Here is a 22,954-nt window from a genome sequence, read left to right on the forward strand (position 1 = left end):
CGCCTTTCCTACGCACGCCTTTCCTTCGCACGCCTTTCCCAGACACATCTTTCCTTCGCACGCCTTTCCTTCGCACGCCTTTCCTACGCACGCCTTTCCTTCGCAAGCCATTCCTACGCACGCCTTTCCTTCGCACGCCTTTCCCAGGCACATCTTTCCTTCGCACGCCTTTCCTACGCACACTTTCCTTCGCACGCCTTTCCTTCGCACGCCTTTCCTACGCATGCCTTTCCTTCGCACGCCTTTCCTTCGCACGCCTTTCCTACGCACGCCTTTCCTACGCACGCCTTTCCTTCGCCCGCCTTTCCTACGCATGCCTTTCCTTCGCACGCCTTTCCTCGCACGCCTTTCCTACGCACGCCTTTCCTTCGCCCGCCTTTCCTACGCACGCCTTTCCCTCGCACGCCTTTCCTACTACGCACGCCTTTCCTACGCACGCCTTTCCTTCACACGCCTTTCCTCGCACGCCTTTCCTTCGCACGCCTTTCCTACGCACGCCTTTCCTACGCACGCCTTTCCTTCGCACACCTTTCCTACGCAAAGAAAGTAGATGCTTTTTCCACTTGGAACCTGCATAGCTGATGACTTGGCGCTGTCAGAGTTGTAGCTACAGTTGAAGTCGGAAGTTCAAATACACACCTTAGCCAAATACATTTAAACTCGGTTTTTGCCTTTAAATTGTTTAACTTGGGTCAAACGTTTCAGGTAGCCTTCCACAAGGTTCCCACGATAAGTTGGGGGAATTTTGGCCCATTCCTCCTGACAGAGCTGATGTAACTGAGTCAGGTTTGTAGACCTCCTTGCTCGCACACGCTTTTTCAGTTCTGCCCACACATTTTCTATAGGATTGAGGTCAGGGCTTTGTGACGGCCACTCCAATACCTTGACTTTGTTGTCCTTAAGCCATTTTGCCACAACTTTGGAAGTATGCTTGGGGCCATTGTCCATTTGGAAGACCCATTTACGACCAAGCTTTAACTTGGTCATCTTGATGTCTGATGTCTTGAGATGTTGCTTCAATACATCCACATAATTTTCCTTCCTCATGATGCCATCTATTTTGTGAAATTCACCAGTCTCTCCTGCAGCAAAGCACCCCCACAACATGATGCTGCCACCCCGTGCTTCAAGCCTCCCATTTTTCCTTCAAACATAATGATGGTCGTTATGGCCAAACAGTTCTATTTCTGTTTCATCAGACCAGAGGAAAATTCTCTAAAAAGTACGATCTTTGTCCCCATGTGCAGTTGCAAACCGTAGTCTGACTTTTTTATGGCGGTTTTGGAGCAGTGGCTTCTTCCTTGCTGAGCGGCCTTTCAGGTTATGTCGATATAGGACAAATTTTACTGTGGATATAGATACTTTTGTACCTGTTTCCTCCAGCATCTTCACAAGGTCCTTTGCTGTTATTCTGGGATTGATTTGCACCAAGTCAAGTGGGTTAGGACTTGTGGAGGGATTTCTTTTGACTTGTGTTATGCATGAAGTAGATGTCCTAACCGATTTGCCAAAACTTTAGTTTGTAAACAAGAAATTTGTGGAATGGTTGAAAAATGTGTTTTAATGACTCCAACCTTTGTGTATGTAAACTTCTGACTTCAACTGTACATTGGAGCTGTCAAATCGGTGAGAAGCTGCTCTTGATCACTCTCAGGAAGCCACAAAACCGATGCGAATGAATGAATATCAAATTTAAATTCATTTAACGAAATAATGAGGATTTCTGTCAACCTAATCAAGGTGTAAATTACATCTCACATTCCAGTGTTCGAACTTGTAAACAAGGCTGCATGAGATTTCTCCTAATGCGACTCCGTGCAGCCAATGGCAATGTCCGCTTTAGGTATATAATGCCAGGAGCCGCCAAAACAACCACTATGCGGATGTTGGCCAAAGAGGATATGATTGAATAGAGCACTTTTTCGGACTCAATAAAGCTCCCTCATTGGATCGAAAGTAAACATAGAATGTCAGCTATTACATGTTATTGTTGTTTTGGTTCATTGATTGGCAGTTATTAGATGTTGTTGTTGTTTTGGTTAATTGATTGGCAGTTATTAGATGTTGTTGTTGTTTTGGTTCATTGATTGGCAGTTATTAGATGTTGTTGTTGTATTGGTTAATTGATTGGCAGTTATTAGATGTTGTTGTTGTTTTGGTTCATTGATTGGCAGTTATTAGATGTTGTTGTTGTTTTGGTTCATTGATTGGCAGTTATTAGATGTTGTTGTTGTTTTGGTTCATTGATTGGCAGTTATTAGATGTTGTTGTTGTTTTGGTTCATTGATTGGCAGTTATTAGATGTTGTTGTTGTTTTGGTTCATTGATTGGCAGTTATTAGATGTTGTTGTTGTTTTGGTTCATTGATTGGTAGTTATTAGATGTTGTTGTTGTTTTGGTTCATTGATTGGCAGTTATTAGATGTTGTTGTTGTTTTGGTTCATTGATTGGCAGTTATTAGATCTTGTTGTTGTTTTGGTTCATTGATTGGCAGTTATTAGATGTCTCCTAAACCTCACCAGAGTGCTCTTTCATCTGTACATTCATTATGCACCATTTGTAGTTGTCAGGCCCGTTTGTTCACATTGACTTAATGCTATAATTTCATCTAAAGGAAACGTCTCAAAACATACATTGTCAGGCCTATAAGTATTGACGTCACCCATTAAACTCTCTGAATACATTTGATTTATTTGGGAATTCCCAGCTCTGGAATGTGACCCAATGCCCAGCTTTTACCATGGCAGTGTCTGAATCAACAAATAAACCAGACAAAAGAACAATATTGTTCCAATGTAAAAGGAAAAATAACACACAACTAATAAATCACTGTGGTAACATGAAGCAATTGATGTAATTGTTGTCATGAGGTTTAATGCGTCAGATTTATTAGTTGATATCTGAGTGAGTATGATACATACGACATAGCTACAGTGCCAGCGTAAATATTCTCTCTCTCTCTCTCCCCCTCTCTCTCTCCCCCTGACTCTCCCCCTCTCCCCTCTCTCTCTCTCTCCTCCCCCCCCCTCTCCCCCCCCTCTCTCTCTCTCTCTCTCTCTCTCTCTCTCTCTCTCTCTCTCTCTCTCTCTCTCTCTCTCTCTCTCAGATCACTTGATGCTTTGTGTGTGTGTGTGTGTATTTGTGTGTGTGTGTGTCTTCGAGTGTCCCTGCTGTTATTATGGGCTTTGAGAAAGTGAGATGTTGTTTAGCAAAAAACAGTAATTTTGTTCGCGAGAAACTATTATTTCTTTATAAGAGAGAGTGGAATTCCAGGGCATGTGAATTATACACATACTACAGCATCGGTGTGGTCCTCAGTCCTGATATATTCAATATTGTCCTGGCTACAAGAGCTGTGGGAAGTGGGCCTAGCTAACTGTCATAAACACCACGTTTTTTTGTAATCATAGCCAAGGAAAGTGTCAACATTGAGTGAATCTGGCTGTCTGCCAGTAGCCTAAGAGACTGCTGCCAGCTGCGGATGTGTGAATCAAAATGATTGTTTTGCGACTGGTGCACTTTAACTATAATGCAAGGCATTACGGCTGAAGTATGAAAAGAAAGATTTAAAATCACAGACGATATCATTATACCCCCTATGTAAGGATTTAAATTGTGCAAGGAATCTAAAGCAGTAGTGTGTGTGTGTGCGTGCGCTTTTTCGTGTGTGTGTATGTACATCAGTGTGTGTGCGCACCAGCGTGCATGCGTGTTGGTCTGGCACGGAGGGAGGTGTACCATAGCGTGCAGTTCGTATGTGTCCGTTTATCCTATCAGACTTTTATACCCAATTGTAGAGTGGATTCAAGTGGATTAGATCTCTATAATGAATTTAGTCTGAGGTGGGGTCTCCGGGCTGTACGTCAATTATGTGATCCTCTTACTTTCGACTGTATGGAGCACAACTCCCTCTCAACTACTGCTGGTGCGTGTCTAATGTAATGTTTCCTTCGGTCTCCAGATATAGACCAGTCCTAAGCATGCTGTCTATAGATTAGTGGGGTAGAGGGCATTGGACTGTTGACCCTAATAGTGCACTTCTTTGTGACCAGAGGGGCTCTGGTTAAAAGTCGTACGATGTCATTTTGAGACACATTTGGCTCAGTGTTGCGTCATGCCTTCCATTTCTGAGATCATGTCTGTCATGTGTTGTAATACCGGGACGTTCTGATGCTGATGTAACAAGCAGAATTCATCAACCCCTCCACACATGGACAACAAACACACACCCCTCCCCTTCTCCCCTTCGCCGCCGAAACCGCTCGAAACCAAAACAACCAAAACAAGTAGGGACACACAATATTTTCTCATTTTGTCTTCAGGGTCTTTCTGGGTCTAATCTGATGACTTTCAGGGTCTTTCTGGGTCTAATCTGATGATTTTCAGGGTCTTTCTGGGTCTAATCTGATGATTTTCAGGGGCTTTCTGGGTCTAATCTGATGACTTTCAGGGGCTTTCTGGGTCTAATCTGATGACTTTCAGGGGCCCGTAGGATTAAAAGTAAACTGTGTGTGCAGGTCCTTCCCCACCTGTTTGTTTTAAACCAAGGGGCAGAATAGCAAGAGCCTCCTCCTCCCTACCCCTGCTCCCTACTCCTGCTCCCTACCCCTGCTCCCTACTCCTGCTCCCTACCCCTGCTCCCTACCCCTGCTCCCTACTCCTGCTCCCTACTCCTACTCCCTACCCCTGCTCCCTACCCCTGCTCCCTACTCCTACTCCCTACCCCTACTCCCTACCCCTCCTCCCTACTCCTGCTCCCTACTCCTACTCCCTACTCCTGCTCCCCACCCCTGCTCCCTACCCCTACTCCCTACCCCTGCTCCCTACCCCTGCTCCCTACTCCGACTCCCTACTCCTGCTCCCTACCCCTCCTCCCTACTCCTGCTCCCTACCCCTACTCCCTACCCGTGCTCCCTACTCCTGCTCCCTACTCCTACTCCCTACCCCTGCTCCCTACTCCTGCTCCCTACCCCTACTCCCTACTCCTGCTCCCTACCCCTACTCCCTACTCTTGCTCCCTACCCCTACTCCCTACTCCTGCTCCCTACTCCTGCTCCCTACTCCTGCACCCTACTCCTGCTCCCTACCCCTGCTCCCTACCCCTGCTCCCTACTCCTGCTCCCTACTCCTCCTCCCTACCCCTGCTCCCTACTCCTGCTCCCTACCCCTCCTCCCTACTCCTGCTCCCTACTCCTGCACCCTAGTCCTGCTCTCTACCCCTGCTCCCTACCCCTGCTCCCTACTCCTGCTCCCTACCCCTGCTCCCTACCCCTGCTCCCTACTCCTCCTCCCTACCCCTGCTCCCTACCCCTCCTCCCTACCCCTGCTCCCTACCCCTGCTCCCTACCCCTCCTCCCTACCCCTGCTCCCTACCCCTGCTCCCTACCCCTCCTCCCTACCCCTGCTCCCTACCCCTGCTCCCTACTCCTCCTCCCTACCCCTGCTCCCTACTCCTCCTCCCTACCCCTGCTCCCTACCCCTCCTCCCTACTCCTGCTCCCTACCCCTGCTCCCTACCCCTCCTCCCTACCCCTCCTCCCTACTCCTGCTCCCTACTCCTGCTCCCTACCCCTGCTCCCTACTCCTGCTCCCTACCCCTGCTCCCTACTCCTGCTCCCTACCCCTGCTCCCTACCCCTGCTCCCTACTCCTGCTCCCTACTCCTGCTCCCTACCCCTGCTTCCTACCCCTGCTCCCTACCCCTGCTCCCTACCCCTGCTCCCTACTCCTGTTCCCTACTCCTGCTCCCTACCCCTGCTCCCTACTCCTGCTCCCTACTCCTGCTCCCTACTCCTGCTCCCTACCCCTGCTCCCTACTCCTGCTCCCTACCCCTGCTCCCTACTCCTGCTCCCTACTCCTGCTCCCTACCCCTGCTCCCTACCCCTGCTCCCTACTCCTGCTCCCTACTCCTGCTCCCTACTCCTCCTCCCTACTCCTGCTCCCTACCCCTCCTCCCTACTCCTGCTCCCTACCCCTGCTCCCTACTCCTGCTCCCTACCCCTGCTCCCTACCCCTGCTCCCTACCCCTCCTCCCTACTCCTGCTCCCTACCCCTGCTCCCTACTCCTGCTCCCTACCCCTGCTCCCTACTCCTGCTCCGTACCCCTGCTCCCTACTCCTGCTCCCTACTCCTGCTACCTACTCCTCCTCCCTACCCCTGCTCCCTACTCCTGCTCCCTACTCCTGCTCCCTACCCCTGTTCCCTACTCCTGCTACCTACTCCTGCTCCCTACCCCTGCTCCCTACTCCTGCTCCCTACTCCTCCTCCCTACTCCTGCTCCCTACTCCTGCTCTCTTCCCCTGCTCCCTTTCCCCTGCTCCCTACTCCTGCTCCCTACTCCTGCTCCCTACTCCTGATCCCTACTCCTGCTCCCTACCCCTCCTCCCTACTCCTGCTCCCTACTCCTGATCCCTACTCCTGCTCCCTACCCCTGCTCCCTACTCCTGCTCCCTACTCCTGCTCCCTACTCCTGATCCCTACCCCTGCTCCCTACTCCTACTCCCTACCCCTGCTCCCTACTCCTGCTCCCTACCCCTGCTCCCTACTCCTGCTCCCTACTCCTGCTCCCTACTCCTGATCCCTAGCCCTGCTCCCTACCCCTGCTCCCTACTCCTGCTCCCTACCCCTGCTCCCTACCCCTGCTCCCTACTCCTGCTCCCTACTCCTGCTCCCTACTCCTGCTCCCTACTCCTGCTCCCTACTCCTGCTCCCTACTCCTGATCCCTAGCCCTGCTCCCTACCCCTGCTCCCTACTCCTGCTCCCTACCCCTGCTCCCTACCCCTGCTCCCTACTCCTGCTCCCTACTCCTGCTCCCTACTCCTGCTCCCTACTCCTGATCCCTAGCCCTGCTCCCTACCCCTGCTCCCTACTCCTGCTCCCTACCCCTGCTCCCTACCCCTGCTCCCTACTCCTGCTCCCTACTCCTGCTCCCTACTCCTGATCCCTACTCCTGCTCCTACTCCTGATCCCTAGCCCTGCTCCCTACCCCTGCTCCCTACTCCTGCTCCCTACCCCTGCTCCCTACCCCTGCTCCCTACTCCTGCTCCCTACTCCTGCTCCCTACTCCTGCTCCCTACTCCTGATCCCTAGCCCTGCTCCCTACCCCTGCTCCCTACTCCTGCTCCCTACCCCTGCTCCCTACCCCTGCTCCCTACTCCTGCTCCCTACCCCTCCTCCCTACTCCTGCCCCTACTCCTGCTCCCTACTCCTGCTCCCTACTCCTGTTCCCTACTCCTGATCCCTAGCCCTGCTCCCTACCCCTGCTCCCTACTCCTGCTCCCTACCCCTGCTCCCTACCCCTGCTCCCTACTCCTGCTCCCTACTCCTGCTCCTTACTCCTGCTCCCTACTCCTGATCCCTAGCCCTGCTCCCTACCCCTGCTCCCTACTCCTGCTCCCTACCCCTGCTCCCTACCCCTGCTCCCTACTCCTGCTCCCTACTCCTGCTCCCTACTCCTGCTCCCTACTCCTGCTCCCTACTCCTGATCCCTAGCCCTGCTCCCTACCCCTGCTCCCTACTCCTGCTCCCTACCCCTGCTCCCTACCCCTGCTCCCTACTCCTGCTCCCTACTCCTGCTCCCTACTCCTGCTCCCTACTCCTGATCCCTAGCCCAGCTCCCCTGCTCTGACACTCTGGTGTTGGGTGTTGCTATTCCGTCTGGTTTAGGGGGATAGTGAAGGGTTGAGGCGGCAAGGAGACGGAATTCTTGGTGTTTGTGGAATATCGATGACAGGCCTCAAGTCAGTCTGTGACCCCTGAATGTTACAACGGATGGACGGGTGGTTGGGCGGACAGACTGACAGACAGTGAAATTAAAAAAAAAATTAAACGTTGGTGGTCAGGCTCTAATTAAGGTTTTATATGGCTCCAATTAAGTTTGGACGTATATAAATGTTTTCAGTAACAAAGTTCTTCTTAGCATTGAATTTTCTGAACAAATGCATCGCTATATTTAACTAGACCAACAGTGGTCGAGTGGAACTCATCACAAGTTGAGCATGACTCCCAGGGTCGAACTTTCTCGTTAATTAGGAAAACAAGGAAGCAGGGCTGTGTGTTAGTGATAGCAATGGGGTCAGTCCAAGAGCCTGGGGACCGTTCAGAGCGAACATCTGCCAATTTTGCAACACACACACACAAACACACTCTCTTTAGATCCAACTCTCTCTGGTGGTCCAATGTGGGGTGTTTCTCAGGATGTGCGAGAAACAGTAACAACGGATAGACTTAGGCCTCATTTTATATTCCCCATAAATACCACAGTATTTTTCTTTCTAATATTTTTTCTTAGGCGTTATAATTCAAATGACTTTAAAAAAAACTTATTTGGGGAATTAAAGGTCCCTTTTACAGTAGGTGTGAGTGTCATTATGAGGACTCAGCTTAGCTTGATCCGGCTAACTCAATTATTTGTGCTTAAAGGGATCAGTTAACACATTTTACTACCTGTGGGTCATTAACTAGTGGTGGGTTGCCGCGGTAACCCAACCGGAAGGGTTGGAGTTGATAACCCCCGTGGGGTTTGAAAATTACCACACTTTTGCTTCCCGGTCAATTTTTTTAAACTTCCAGATTCAATCTTACATTAAATGTACAGTATGTGTCATTTATATGAAACAAAACAAGTAGTAATTACACTATAAATAATTGTGTCATGTCTCCTCGCTGAATATTATCAGTTATCACCTCGCTTTCGTAATAGTAAAACATGTGCTCTCGTGCCCTGAAGACAACGTGTGTATTTTATTGATTTAGTGAACCTTTATTTAACTAGGCAAGTTAGTTAAGAACAAATTCTTATTTACAATGTCGGGCTGTACAGTTGGTAAATGGGGGAGAGAGAACGCACAGTACGTGCCAGTCATTCCCATGTGCGTTTTTGTGTGTGTGTGTGTGTGTTTGCGTGTGTTTTGAGGTGCATTGGAGTCTCATGATCGTATAAGTGTGTGCGCTGAAAGGTCTGGCAGGGGCGAGGCGCCTGCGGCTTTTGTGCCGTCCATCCTGAATCCTGCCTGGCCCAACAAGCAGGTGTGACTGGCTTATTTCTGTTTGTGTGCATCTGTGTTGAAAGTAGCGGAACACAATTGTTCTGTTTTGTCTCATTTGACGCGGGTCTCATCACAGGAATCCCACCGTAGAAGTGTGTGTTTAACAGCACCAGCGGGGGTTGCTCTCCAGCCTCCTCTAGTTCCTCTGTGGCTGTAGAGGTGTCTCGACTTCAGACGAGGCCTGGCAGGAAGAGCTGCTGCTGTGAAGCCTCAGCACAGAGAATGTCCCAGGTCAATGCAGGTGTTAAAACAACATGGGCCTTGTCTTCAGAGCGCTGAAACCACAAGTATAACAGGTGATCAATGGCGAGTGGCTGTATCGCCATAGTTACCACCAAGACAAAGCAAGATGATTATTTGGTTGAACTCATGAAAGGGGGAACTCCACATGGATGAATGGATAAGGGTTGAATGAAGCCTGAATGACATCACAACATTGCAGGAAACGTGATTAGCCAATACCAGACAAGGAAGTGACACATCAGCTTTTATCTTCCATTGTTTTTAATTAAATCTAGCAGAAAAGAAAACTTCCAGAATAATGTAATTGTAGCATTTATTTTTCAGTGCATTGAGAGCACGGTGCAATGCATTGCTGGAGCCACTCTAAACCCCCGGGAGGATTTAACTGAAGACAAGAAGTCTGACTCTGTATGGGCTATTGTGATGCAGGTCTATCCCTTTCTAAGGTCCTAAGAACCAGAAGTTCAGATAAAGTGTGTTTTGCTCTTTCCTATTGGTCGCAGCGATTTATCTTTTGGAACCAATTACTGTAGCTTGAAGCATATTACACCTTTGCATCCCAGTTGCATACTGCATAATAGCCAACAGGCACTGTAGCATATCTCTGTAGCATATCTCTGTGGCATATCACTGTAGCATATCTCTGTTCTTGTAAAGATGGAGAGAATGAATGCATATTGCCCAGTTGTTGTAATCCCTGCTCCCACCATTAGACAGGGATTGAAGGAGTTTGGGTAGTGTAACTGTAGAGTCTGAGTCATGTAACTTTAGAGTCTGGGTAGTGTAACTATAGGGTCTGGGTAGTGTAATTATAGAGTCTGGGTAGTGTAACTGTAGAGTATGAGTAGTGTAACTATAGAGTCTGGGTAGTATAACTATAGAGTCTGGGTAGTGTAACTATAGAGTCTGGGTAGTGTAACTGTAGAGTATGAGTAGTGTAACTATAGAGTCTGGGTAGTATAACTATAGAGTCTGGGTAGGTTAACTATAGAGTCTGGGTAGTGTAACTATAGAGTCTGGGTAGTGTAACTATAGAGTCTGGGTAATGTACTATAGAGTCTGAGTAGTGTAACTGTAGAGTCTGAGTCATGTAACTATAGAGTCTGGGTAGTGTAATTATAGAGTCTGGGTAGTGTAACTGTAGAGTATGAGTAGTGTAACTATAGAGTCTGGGTAGTATAACTATAGAGTCTGGGTAGGTTAACTATAGAGTCTGGGTAGTGTAACTATAGAGTCTGGGTAGTGTAACTATAGAGTCTGGGTAGTGTACTATAGAGTCTGAGTAGTGTAACTATAGAGTCTGGGTAGTGTAACTATAGAGTCTGGGTAGTGTACTATAGAGTCTGGGTAGTGTAACTATAGAGTCTGAGTAGTGTAACTATAGAGTCTGGGTAGTGTAACTATAGAGTCTGGGTAGTGTACTATAGAGTCTGAGTAGTGTAACTATAGAGTCTGAGTAGTGTAACTATAGAGTCTGAGTAGTGTACTATAGAGTCTGAGTAGTGTAACTATAGAGTCTGGGTAGTGTAACTATAGAGTCTGGATAGTGTAACTATAGAGTCTGGGTAGTGTAACTATAGAGTCTGAGTAGTGTAACTATAGAGCCTGGGTAGTGTAACTATAGAGTCTGGGTAGTGTAACTATAGAGTCTGAGTAGTGTAACTATAGAGTCTGGGTAGTGTAACTATAGAGTCTGGGTAGTGTAACTATAGAGTCTGGGTAGTGTAACTATAGAGTCTGAGTAGTGTAACTATAGAGTCTGAGTAGTGATCCGGCAACCTGAGCGAGCGGACGCACCGCACCGAGTGTCCATCTGCCGTTCATTCGCGGGTTCATTCGGGCGCAGTGTTTTAGAGACCACCACTAAAACACACTGTGGGCATGTGACTGCCGACGTGTTCGCGCAATTCTACATGTAGAATCGGATGTCAAATTACGGCTGCCACTCTGAACAGCGGTGCTCAGTCCTCTCTGCCGGTAAACTCTACCGGTGTCTCCGTGCCTTAACTCTCTCTGCCAGTAATCCCTAAACCTCCGGGGCCTCCAGGCAGAGGGTTAAGGGAAGGATAGGTTTCCTATGCGATGCCCCCAAGGCAGATAGATCGTTTTCCACCATGATGCCTCTAAGGCAGTAAGGGGTGAGGGGGCTAAAGCCCAGGGTGAGCCCAGGCAACACAAAATCAACAGTCCGAGATCAGGAGGGAAAACAAGCAGAGAGGACAGCCCTAATTAAGGACCCCTGGGGTCGGGTAGAGAGCTGGGAAACCAGACCCTACAGATAAGGGACTGAGCTGTGTGTGGACCCTCTGAGACTCCTTCTCTCCAGTCTTTAACATAACTTGTGTGAAGGAGCTAATTACAGTGTCTGGACTAAAACGCCACAGCCCTTCAATGGATCGTTGTTTTAACTGATGCAAGCTGAGAAGCAACTCTATTCCCTAGATTGTGATGGGCACATGGTAACAGGAAGTAGCCTACTTGTGTGTGTGTACAGTATGTGTGTTTCGGGAGGGAGTGGGCTGAAAAACATGGGCAGACGTGTCAGGGTGGAGCCCTATCAGCATGTTCCCTCGCTCTCCCCTCCTGTGGCATTGGCATTGTGATGCAGTATTTGGCACAGTACATTTTCGTGGAACCCGGATGGACTGGTAGATGTGTGTGTATGTGTGTGTGTATGTGTATGTGTATGTGTGTGTGTGTGTGTGTGTGTGTGTATGTAGTCGGACGGGGGTTTAATGAAGTTAAGCCAAACGACGAGTCATGAATAAACATCAGCTGGCTAATTAAACACGGCCGTAGCAACTTCATTCATTAGTAAACCAGTAGCAAACACGACCGGGGATTTGGTGTGGAATGAGAATACTGTACTGAAACCATGTCTGCTAGGAGAGAATAACCTTGAGAGAAAGAGAGAGGAGGGAGGGCAGAGTGAGAGAGAAAGGCAGAGGAAGCGAGAAAGAGAGCAAAAATGACTCAACTCAGCTCAGTGCCTGACCTCATTATCAGGGAAGTTAAAACTCTCACAGTCTTTTACCTTGGGGGGTCAAGTAGGATTTGTATATCTGGTAAACAAACACGTACAGAATACTGTAATTATTCACACCACTTTATCGGTTGTCAGGCACCAGACTGATGATTGGGGTGTGGGCGTCAAGAGGCGGTGTAGATACACTGCAGTAACCTATAGCGTCTGTAATTCAGTTGGAGAATGTTTTTTTTTTCTTTTCCCTTTATTCTTCCCTTTATTCTCTTCTCTTCTCCTCTTCTCTTCTCTTCTCTTCTTCTCTTCTCTTCTCTTCTCTTCCCTTCTCTTCTCTTCTCTTCTCTTCTCCTCTTCTCTTCTCTTCTCTTCTTCTCTTCTCTTCTCTTCTCTTCCCTTCTCTTCTCTTCTCTTCTCTTCTCCTCTTCTCTTCTCCTCTCCTCTTCTCTTCTTCTCTTCTTCTCTTCTCTACTTCACTTCTCTTCCCTTCTCTTCTGTTTATTCTCTCTCTCTCCCTCTGTGCAGTGTTTTTTTTTGGGGGCATTAAATGTGGATTTGGCATTGAATTCGTTATGCAAAGAAGTTGAAATGTGCCAATAAAAGGCTGTTTAAAAATGCAATATCTCCCTTCCTTTCTGTCTCTGCAGCCTGTAACTGTAACCTGCATGCCAGGCGATGCCGTTTCAACATGGAGCTGTACAAGCTGTCTGGGAGGAAGAGCGGAGGAGTCTGTCTCAACTGTCGCCACAACACGGCCGGACGCCACTGTCACTACTGCAAGGAGGGTTACTACAGAGACCTGTCCAAAACCATCTCTCACAGGAAAGCCTGCAAAGGTATGAGGGGTCTGGTGAGGGCTACAGTCCTGCTCTGACTGTTACCTATGGGGCTCTCTTGTCGCTATAGTGACATGTAGCTCTATGATACACAACTGTTGTCCAATGTTACACTTCATGTCATAAATAGAGTACATTTAGAGAATCTCCTCATCTGAAAACAGCATGTTGTGCATTTAAAAGAAAATTTATTTAAATACCCAGCTAGTCATGTTGCCTGGTGAATAACTAACTGCAAAGTCAGAGGAGAACCTAGAGATAACCACTACGTTAGAGATAACCACTACGTTAGAGATAACCACTACGTTAGAGATAACCACTACGTTATGTGGCTCGCTCATCTCCTATCTAAAAGTTAAGAGCAGAATCAGGGGAATTTGAAAAACACAGTGGTCCGTACATTCCTGGCCTGTCTTACCCCGGTCCAGCGGGAGTCTGTGATGAGGTAGGGGTTTGGGGGGTCTCCTCACCGACACAGAGTTATTTGGCTTCATTTGGGGCGAGGGATGAGGGGGAGGGGGGATGACAGGGCAAGCAAAACAAACAGGAGAGGTGTGAAGTGATTCCCGGCGAGGCTCAGGTCAGATGAGTGAGAGGAATTCTGGGATGGGATGGGGGGGCAAGAACACATTCCTACACAGGTGTGCTCACCAGGGGTCATCAGGCAGTGGGGGAGGGGGGTGTAAAGGACGTCACAATTTCCTGAAATGTTTGGCCTTCACCTCAGGAGAGATGAGGGTGGAGTGAAAGAGAGAAAGAGAGAAAGAGGGAGAAGAAAGATTACGTTTTCAAACCTCCTATAGCTGAAGGGAAAGATAACAGGGAGCTAAAGCTCTGTTCAAACAAGGCCCGGTGACACCGTAAACGTGCGTGCCCACACATACACACACACACACACACACACACACACACACACACACACACACACACACACACACACACACACACACACACACACACACACACACACACACACACACACACACACTCTTTGGAGCGCTTCCTTACAAGGGCGTATAAAAGGGAAATATTAGCCTCTGGCTGACAGTTAGAGCTCCATGTTTTCCCACATTATTCATGGAGGAGGTAAATAAACAAACTCATCAATCAGTTTGACAGAGAAGCTGTCTTGTCTGTCTGAGAAAAAGTGCATCTGTGCAACTCAACCCATAGACACTATTCACAGGAGGAGGGATGCCTAAGTCAATGTATTTCAACTGTTATAACGTTGTTTTCTTCATTCATCCACACCTGACATGAACACTACAGTATGAATGTGGATTAAGTGTCTATTTCATGTATTGTTTGGCCATTATTTGCTTGTGTCTATTTCACGTCATAATTTTCACATAACTGGAAGACATGAATTTGCTATAAAGTCACATTTCTAAAACGAGAGAGATGGAGAGTAAACAGTCCGGTTTATCCAAACACCACATCCAACATGATTCATTCTTCTGCATGAAAAAAAAAGTCCTAAGAACAAAAGTCATGGAACCTAAACCCAAACACCCATCAATCCCATTCGTGCGGTGTTCCCAGCTGACATTAACACTTTGAAATTTCGATTGGGGAATGCAAACAGACATCCATCACGGGAGGCTGTGTCTCATTAACCCCCATACTATATACCCCCCCATCTCTGTGAGACTGTCTGATTGTTGGAGATGTAATAACCTCTTATTGTTCTCCCATCCATCCCTCCCGTTCTCGCGTGGACATTCTTTCAGCACCATAACTCACCCTCATGGTGGGTTACCCTGTGGTACCTCAAAGTCTACTGATGCATTTTTATCACAGTGTTGACCCAAATGATCACTTTTCATTGAATTAACATTTGAATTCAATTACATTTATTCATCAATGATGTTTATTAATACATGTATATTTATGCCGCAGTGCCCCCCAATATGTGTGCGAAGCTCCACTATCAAAAGACTACAGCTCGTCTTTTACCCCTGATTTTCAGAACCGTAGCAGATTTGAATAAGGACCAAAATGAATAACCCATCTTTACTCCCAGGTGAACCCTTTTACTCTGGCTTTTTATTAAATATGATTTGCTTTACTTGGAGAGCTAATGAAGACCTCTGGTTCTGCGTCAGAGGCCACAGAGGATTTCTGAGGCAGTGTGTGTTGATGTGTATATGTGTGTGTGTGTGTGTGTGTGTGTGTGTGTGTGTGTGTGTGTGTGTGTGCCTGTGTGTGTGTGTGTGTGTGTGTGTGTGTGTGTGTGTGTGTGTGTGTGTGTGTGCACGCCTGTGTGTGTGTGTGTGCCTGTGTGTGTGTGTGTGTGCTGTGTGTGTGTGTGTGTGTGTGTGTGTGTGTGTGTGTGTGTGTGTGTGTGTGTGTGTGTGTGTGTGCACGCCTGTGTGTGTGTGTGTGCCTGTGTGTGTGTGTGTGTGTGTGTGTGTGTGTGTGTGTGTGTGTGTGTGTGTGTGTGTGTGTGTGTGTGTGTGTGTGTGTGTGTGTGTGTGTGTGTGTGTGTGTGTGTGTGTCAGAGGCCATGGAGGATTTCTCTGCCGTAGCTGAATTAGGGTCAACAAACTAGCAGGAATTCGCTAATGGATTCACTGCAGCTTTGAGTAGTTAGTTAAGCCAAAGTGAAATGCCACTCAAAACCTTCAATACGCAAAATGAGTATTTGGGGTCTATAGCTACTGCAGAGCCTGGAGTAATCAACTTTATTTCTGTTGACATTTTGCAAGTAGTTCTAGTTTCCTAGTTTTTTTTAAACAGTCTTAGAATGTTAGGTTTTACTGTAAATGATTCAATTCAATATTATGTCCATTATTTAATGGCAGGAGACTTACTATACTCATGTCTTAAATATTATGTCATAACAACTTGTCAAAAAGCTGTGAAAAATGCATCAGTGTGGACCTCTAACCACCTAATTCTGAACTATATGTGTGCATCCGGGACACGTGGGGCTGGCTCTGAAAGTCTCTTGACTCCTTTGATTGTACCAACTGCCAACACCGCCGGCATGGAAAACTGAGAACTCTCTCTGTGCCTCCTTCATCATCTCAATGTCTTCTTCTGCATGTTTTTCTTTCTCTCTCTCTTTCCAGGCTGGTCTTCAACCTTTTGACTCGTGCTCGTAACCGCTTGATTCTCTCCCTCTATGCCGCTGCTAACTTGATGGCCAAACGGTACACATCTCTCCTGTTACTTTATATGCCATGCTTTTAAGGGAGGTTGTGGAATATGATATGGGTCCAGTTTTTATTTCTAGAAGATTTTAGGAACGGAGTCTACATCTGTGTTAGATCTTGAATATGTTTTTTATTTTTTTTTGGAATCAAGTGAGGGTTGAGTCAAGCTTCTTGCTTATGTTCTCGAGAAGGTTTACAAGCCTTAGGGCTCAGACACACCAATAGAATTTGCTGGCCGAGAGTACTTAACACCTCTGCACGTCATTTGCATACTGAGTGACAAATGAAATAGAGCGCGCAGAACGATCGGCAGACGAACGCTAGATCCACTTTCGATGCGATGTGTGTGATTCGGCGCGATGTGTGCGAGCTGGACGTAGTACGTAGAGGCGCATTCAGTGCCAAGACCGAGAGACTAAAAAACAGCTTCTATCAGCAGGCCATCAGACTGCTGAACAGCCATCACTAGCTGGCTGCCAGGTGAGGCACACTCACACTCACACACACAGAAAACACACAAGCTATCGAACACACACACACACCTCATACTCACAAACACATGCACATACCCACACACACCCACACACATCCAACGCTGCTGTCCCATGTCATAGAGACATTGAACCACTGGACACTTCCCGTTTCGCACAGATTATTTAAATACTTTATTCCTGACACAGCTCATTCTGATATTTCTACTACCATACTTTGTATTTAGTTACACTGTTTATACACACCACATATTTATTTACTTATATACTGGATTCTTGACATAGCTAACTTTAATATATCATTCTTGTACATATCATTCTTAGTATACAGTATATTGTGTACATTTTCCGGTGTACGTACAGAGCATTCGGAAAGTATTCTGAGCCCTTCCCTTTTTCCACGTTTTGTTACGTTACAGCCTTGTTCTAAAATGTATTAAACAAATAAAACATCCTCATCGATCTACACACAATAACCCATAATGACAAATGTATTAAAAGTCAAAAACATAAATACCTTATTTACATACGTATTCAGACCCTCCTATGAGACTCGAAATTGAGCTCAGTTTCATCCAGTTTGTTTAAAAACTAGGCAAGTCAGTTAAGAACAAATTTTACAATGACGGCCTACACCTGCCAAACCCGGACGATGCTTGGTATATTGTGCGCCGCCCTATGGGACTCCCAATCACGGCCGATTGTGATACAGCCTGGATTCGAACCAAGGTGTCTGTAGTGACGCCTCTTGCACTGAAATGCAGTGCCTTAGACCGCGCTGTGCAACTCGGGAGTCTATTGATCATCCTTGAGATGGATTAGAGTCCACCTGTGGTAAATTGAATTGATTGGACATTATTTGGAAAGGCACACACCTGTCTGAGGTCCCACAGTTGACAGTGCATGTCAGAGCAAAAACCAAGCCAAGAGGTCGAAGGAATTGTCCGTAGAGCTCCGAGACACGATTGTGTCAAGGTACAGATCTGGGGAAGGGTACCAAAACATTTCTTCAGCATTGAAGGTCCCCAAAAACACAGTAGCCTCCATCATTCTTCAATGGAAGACGTTTGGAACCACCAAGACTCTTCCTAGAGCTGGCCGCCTGGCCAAACTGAGTCTGATGGTCATTCTGACAGAGCACCAGAGTTCTCTGCAGCACTTCACCAATCAGGCCATTATGGTAGAGTGGACAGACAGAAGCTATTCCTCAGTGTGTCAAAAGCAGTGACACACACACACACACACACACCCACACGCACATACACCCACCCACCCACGCACACACACCCACACGCACGCACGCACGCACACACACACATGCATACACACACCCACGCACACCCAGATCCACCAATCACAGACACCATTACTGTACTGACACCATTACTGTACTCCCATAGGCTGTGAGCTCAGTCTTAGAACAGCAGTATAGCATATCCCTGTGGTCTAAACCCTTGCATGCCACCATGTAAATAACATGTCATTACACTACTAGGAAATAATAACTAATCTCATATGCAAGAGAAACTTCCTATGTTCCTCTGTTGGTTTGTCCTAACTCCTTCAAACTCACTGATGCCTCACACCAAAACGAAAGCATAAACAGATTCCATCGTCATTTATAAAATATAAAATCCTCAGCTTACCTAAGCAGTTTTGTTCAGTTTCATTTCTGAAACTAGCCAGAGTTAAAGCCCTAATGTAATTATAAGCAAACATTGTCTGAGTTAGGCTGCGGTGTTCGATTACATCAAAACAGGAATGATTGGTAATTACGTTAAGGTGACAAATGATATGACGCATGATCCTGTCCGCTTGCCAGGTAAAACATTTGCACAGAACTATATTTGGAACTTTGCTGGCAATGAGTGAAGATATGAGGCTGTTACTCTGTCTCTGTCTCTGTCTCTGCCCTCCCTCCCTCCCCCTCCCTCCCTCCCTCCCCCTCCCTCCCCCTCCCTCCCTCCCTCCCTCCCTCCCTCCCTCCCTCCTCCCTCCCTCCCTCCCTCCCTCCCTCCCTCCCTCCCTCCCTCCCTCCCTCCCTCCCTCCCCTCCTCCCTCCTCCCCCTCCCTCCCTCCCTCCCTCCCTCCCTCCCTCCCTCCCTCCCTCCCTCCCTCCCCCTCCCTCTCCATATTAACCACCTCTCTCTCTCTCACAATATTACCCCCCCGCTCTCTGTGTTAATGAAGTTAACACATACTCTGCTTTACCTATTAAATATCAGCTCCTATGAACCATCTTGTGCTTGGGGCTTATAGCTTGTAAAATGATTTAAAGTCCAGCATATCATAACTCAACATAATTCAATGAAAACTAAAACCGCGTAACTAATTTCTGTTTCGCTCCTCCAGTGACATGAATACACATCATGCAGCTACACTAAAGTGACAGCAATTAAGGCCCTCAGTTATTTATTGTCCAACGGGAACCGTTGCTGGGTAGCTCTTGGACAGAATAAGCCCCTTAGCAATACAAGAGGGTAGAAGAGTACAGAGTCTTGCTTTTATATGAGAAACTCGATCACTTCAAATGACTCCCATGTGAGAACATTGCGAAGGAAACTGAGAGCAACGGCCACTTTGGCCCAGAAAGAACAGTGCCCAGAGCCTAGATTTATGGCTTCACCCCTCATTGACTAGAGCGTAAATACAGAATGCATATCGATTGAGGGCCTGGGCCCTAAGTGAGCACTTATGAAAGGTGCATCTTGTTCGTTTCTCTAACACCTTTGTCGGTAGAGCTAAAGTAATATGACGTTTTGGCACAGTGTCCGGGCGTGGCCCAAGGCCCACCATGCTTACAGATTTATTGGATAGGGAACCTATTGTTGATACCACACAGGAGGTTGGGCCTAAGTCCCATGCAAGTATAGATCGTTAATTAACATGGTATGATAGCCAAGGTGGGCAACAGGGTAGAAGCTCTCTGGGTGGTCTGGTTACGAATCTCACAAACTCAGCACCGCAAATAGCTGATAAAGAGTTTGATACACTGGCTGCCGTGGCACCCCTTTTAGGAGGTTTGTGGCCAAGTAATATTCAGATGCCGTGATAACGGTTAAGAAACAAAATCATTGGCACCAGCCTTGGATCTTTGGTTATGATGCTTTCAAAATCTGTCGATGAAAGGAGTGTCTGAAAGTTATTCTACTGAGAGAAATACCAAGCTTAGTGCAGCGGGGAACCATATTAGTGCCATTTACTTTCAGAGTCATTCACACAGTAACATCAGCCAGTGTGTAATCACTTCAGTGAGTCCAACCACGAGGAACAAGTTCTACAGACAGAACCAAAGACATAAGTTTCAGGTAGAATAACACGCAGAAGTGATTACGTTCTCCTCTCCATATGTCTCGCACTGTAGAACTTCATTAACCAGAAATAACATTCATTTAAAACATTTAAAAAGATTGGTTTTCATAACATCTCTGGAAATGAAAAATAAAGTTGTCTTTTTGTTGCTGTTGTCAATTATAATGACTTACATGTATTGTGTTGCATGTAAAATGGCAACTATATAGGAATAATATTGTCTCTATGCCCGTAGGCTCTTGCCTTGGCCCGTAGGCTCTTGCCTTGGCCCGTAGGCTCTTGCCTTGGCCCATAGGCTCTTGCCTTGGCCCGTAGGCTCTTGCCTTGGCCCGTAGGCTCTTGCCTTGGCCCGTAGGCTCTTGCCTTGGCCCATAGGCTCTTGCCTTGGCCCGTAGGCTCTTGCCTTGGCCAAAAGTGTGACATCTCTAAGGATTCCAATGACTTTAATCAATAAAATACCAAAACGTATGAAAACCCAAAGTTAGATAGACATTCCCTGTATCAGATGAACATGTCGTTGAAAAAAGGCCCGAGTCATGTAACATTATTTAAATCTCTCCTCTCCACACATTTTTTGCGGACCAGTAGAAACCTAATTATAATAGAACACAGACACTCGGGTTGGGCCTTATCCAATAGCCAACAAATGATTCTTATAGGCACTGAAACGCACAAACTCAAACTGAGGGGGAGCATTGCAGTTCAAACATCAAACGCTTTATGGTAAACGATTGGCAGAGTTAAAAAATCTAAAAAAATCTCACATTGAGCAATGATCGTCTCCTATGAAGAGCGAGCTCCTTTGAAATGCCTTCCATCATCCTCCCCGTTAACCAAGAAAATGTTTCACTCTTTTATGTGCATCTCCCTCCTCAAAGTTTGTGTGTGTGTGTGTGTGCGTGTGTGTGTGTTACACTAGTAGGGAACTCAATCCTAACTCCATCTGAGCCTCTCCAAGGTCTTCATATAGAGGAACGAAACATTTATATACAGGACCAAGCCCATCAACCTTCAGAGCTCCTCAACCAGCTTAGTACTTTAACAATAGGTTATACAAAGCCTATGTTCCCCAGGCTCATATAAAAAAGGCCTATTCTCTCCCAGACTGCTCCTTTAACTCGCTCAACTTGAGGACCAAGAGAAGCACGTTCTCTCCCCACTTCAAGTGTCTGTCAAAGAGGTTGGAAGGAGCTAGCCTTTCGCTAGCCTAGCTAGCTCCTGTAACTAGCTCATCATGGGTGGCTCATTAGCCCTTTCTCTGCCCTCTACAAGTGTGTGTGAACGAGGACTGGAGGATGGAAGGAGTTAGCCTTTTTCGCTTGCTAGTGTCCCTATCTTGCCCAGCCATCTGGAGGAGCTGTGAGGAAGGATAGCAGGATAGCGTAGCTACTTAAGTGCTAAGTGGACAACCACTTGAAGCTTAAACTCTCCCCAGGTGGGTCCCCAGCAGGCTGTGGCAGTCAGAAAGGGCAGGAGGTCCCTGGGAGGACCTACTTTTACTATTTGCCCATCGTTGCAACACTGTATATAGCCATAATATGATAATTTAATTTGAAATGTCTCTATTCCTTTGGAACGTTTGTGAGTGTAATGTTTACTGTTCATTTTATATTCTTTATTTCACTTTTGTTTATTATCTATTTCACTTGCTTTGGAAATGTAAACATGTGTTTCCCATGCCAATAAAGCCCTTTGAATTGAAATGAAATTGATAGAGAGAGCGAAAGAGTGAGAGAACGAGAGAGTCGGGGAATGAAAGAGACACCCAGAGAGAGAGAGAAAACGAGAGAACAAGCGAAAAAGAGCGGCCCACCTGCAGACCATGTGCGGAGCAACTTGATTTACTGGCTGGCTTAAGCTGTGGTTAGTGGGGCAGACGCTCTTAAAAACACGGTGCTAGCTCTCAGAAGCTCTGAAGAAGGCCGCACTTTGCCCTCCCTAACGCCCCCCTAACCCACTCCTCTCCGCCTTACTGACAGGCTCTTAAATTTACGTGCCTGAAGACGTGCCCGATTGGCCTCTACACTTGTTTATAGATTGTGTGTAAGCCTCCCCCTTTTTTTCTCCCTCTGTTTTCTAGCCTCCACTCCCCTCCTCTCCCAGACAAAATGAGGCAATGAAACCTGGTGACAGATTGGCCTGATAAAGTGGTAATCGTTACACTCGCTTTAAAGCCCACCGACCTGATAACAGAGGGGAGAGGGCTACGGATTCCCCCTCCGCTGTCTGATTAAGATAAGCGAGTTTAGCAGCAACAGCTACTGACTCACAGAATACAGACAAAGAGAGAGAGAGAGAGAGAGGGGGAGAGAGAGGAGAGAGAGAGAGAGAGAGAGAGAGAGAGAGAGAGAGAGAGAGAGAGAGATAGGGAGGAAGCAGAGAGAGATAGGGAGAGAGAGAGGGAGGAAGCAGAGAGAGATAGGGAGAGAGAGAGAGAGAGGGAGGAAGCAGAGAGAGAGAGCGAGGAAGCAGAGAGAGAGAGAGAGAGAGAGGAAGCAGAGAGAGAGTGAGAAAGAGATAGGGAGGAAGCAGAGAGAGATAGGGAGAGAGAGAGGGAGGAAGCAGAGAGAGAGATAGTTAGAGAGGGAGGGGAAGAGAGACAGAGGGGAGGGGAAGAGAGAGAGAGGGGAGGGGAAGAGAGAGAGAGCGAGGGGAGGATAAGGAAGAGAGAGGGGAGGAGAAGGAAGAGAGAGGGGAGGAGAAGAGAGAGAGAGCGAGAGAGGGGAGGGGAAGAGAGAGAGAAGGGGGAGGAAGCAGAGAGGGAAAGAGAGAAAGAAAGAGAGAGAGAGAGAGAGAGAGAGAGGGAGGAAGCGGAAAGAGAGAGAGAGAGAGAGAGAGAGAGAGAGAGAGAGAGAGAGAGAGAGAGAGAGAGAGAGAGAGAGAGAGA

General features: G+C 47.2%; 1 protein-coding gene across 2 annotated transcripts in view; it reads left to right on the plus strand.

The window, feature by feature from the left end:
• The window catches only part of LOC118371627 (netrin-1), a 107,312-nt gene that overhangs the window by 48,892 nt on the left and 35,466 nt on the right, over nucleotides 1-22,954 (plus strand). For both annotated transcript variants that reach the window (XM_052490324.1, XM_052490325.1), the window contains exon 3: nucleotides 12,918-13,106. In XM_052490324.1, coding sequence (XP_052346284.1) covers nucleotides 12,918-13,106 — 189 coding nt within the window. The remainder of the gene's footprint in view (nucleotides 1-12,917; nucleotides 13,107-22,954) is intronic.

Source organism: Oncorhynchus keta, chromosome 32, assembly GCF_023373465.1.
Source record: "Oncorhynchus keta strain PuntledgeMale-10-30-2019 chromosome 32, Oket_V2, whole genome shotgun sequence".
In the NCBI taxonomy this organism is placed as follows: domain Eukaryota; kingdom Metazoa; phylum Chordata; class Actinopteri; order Salmoniformes; family Salmonidae; genus Oncorhynchus; species Oncorhynchus keta.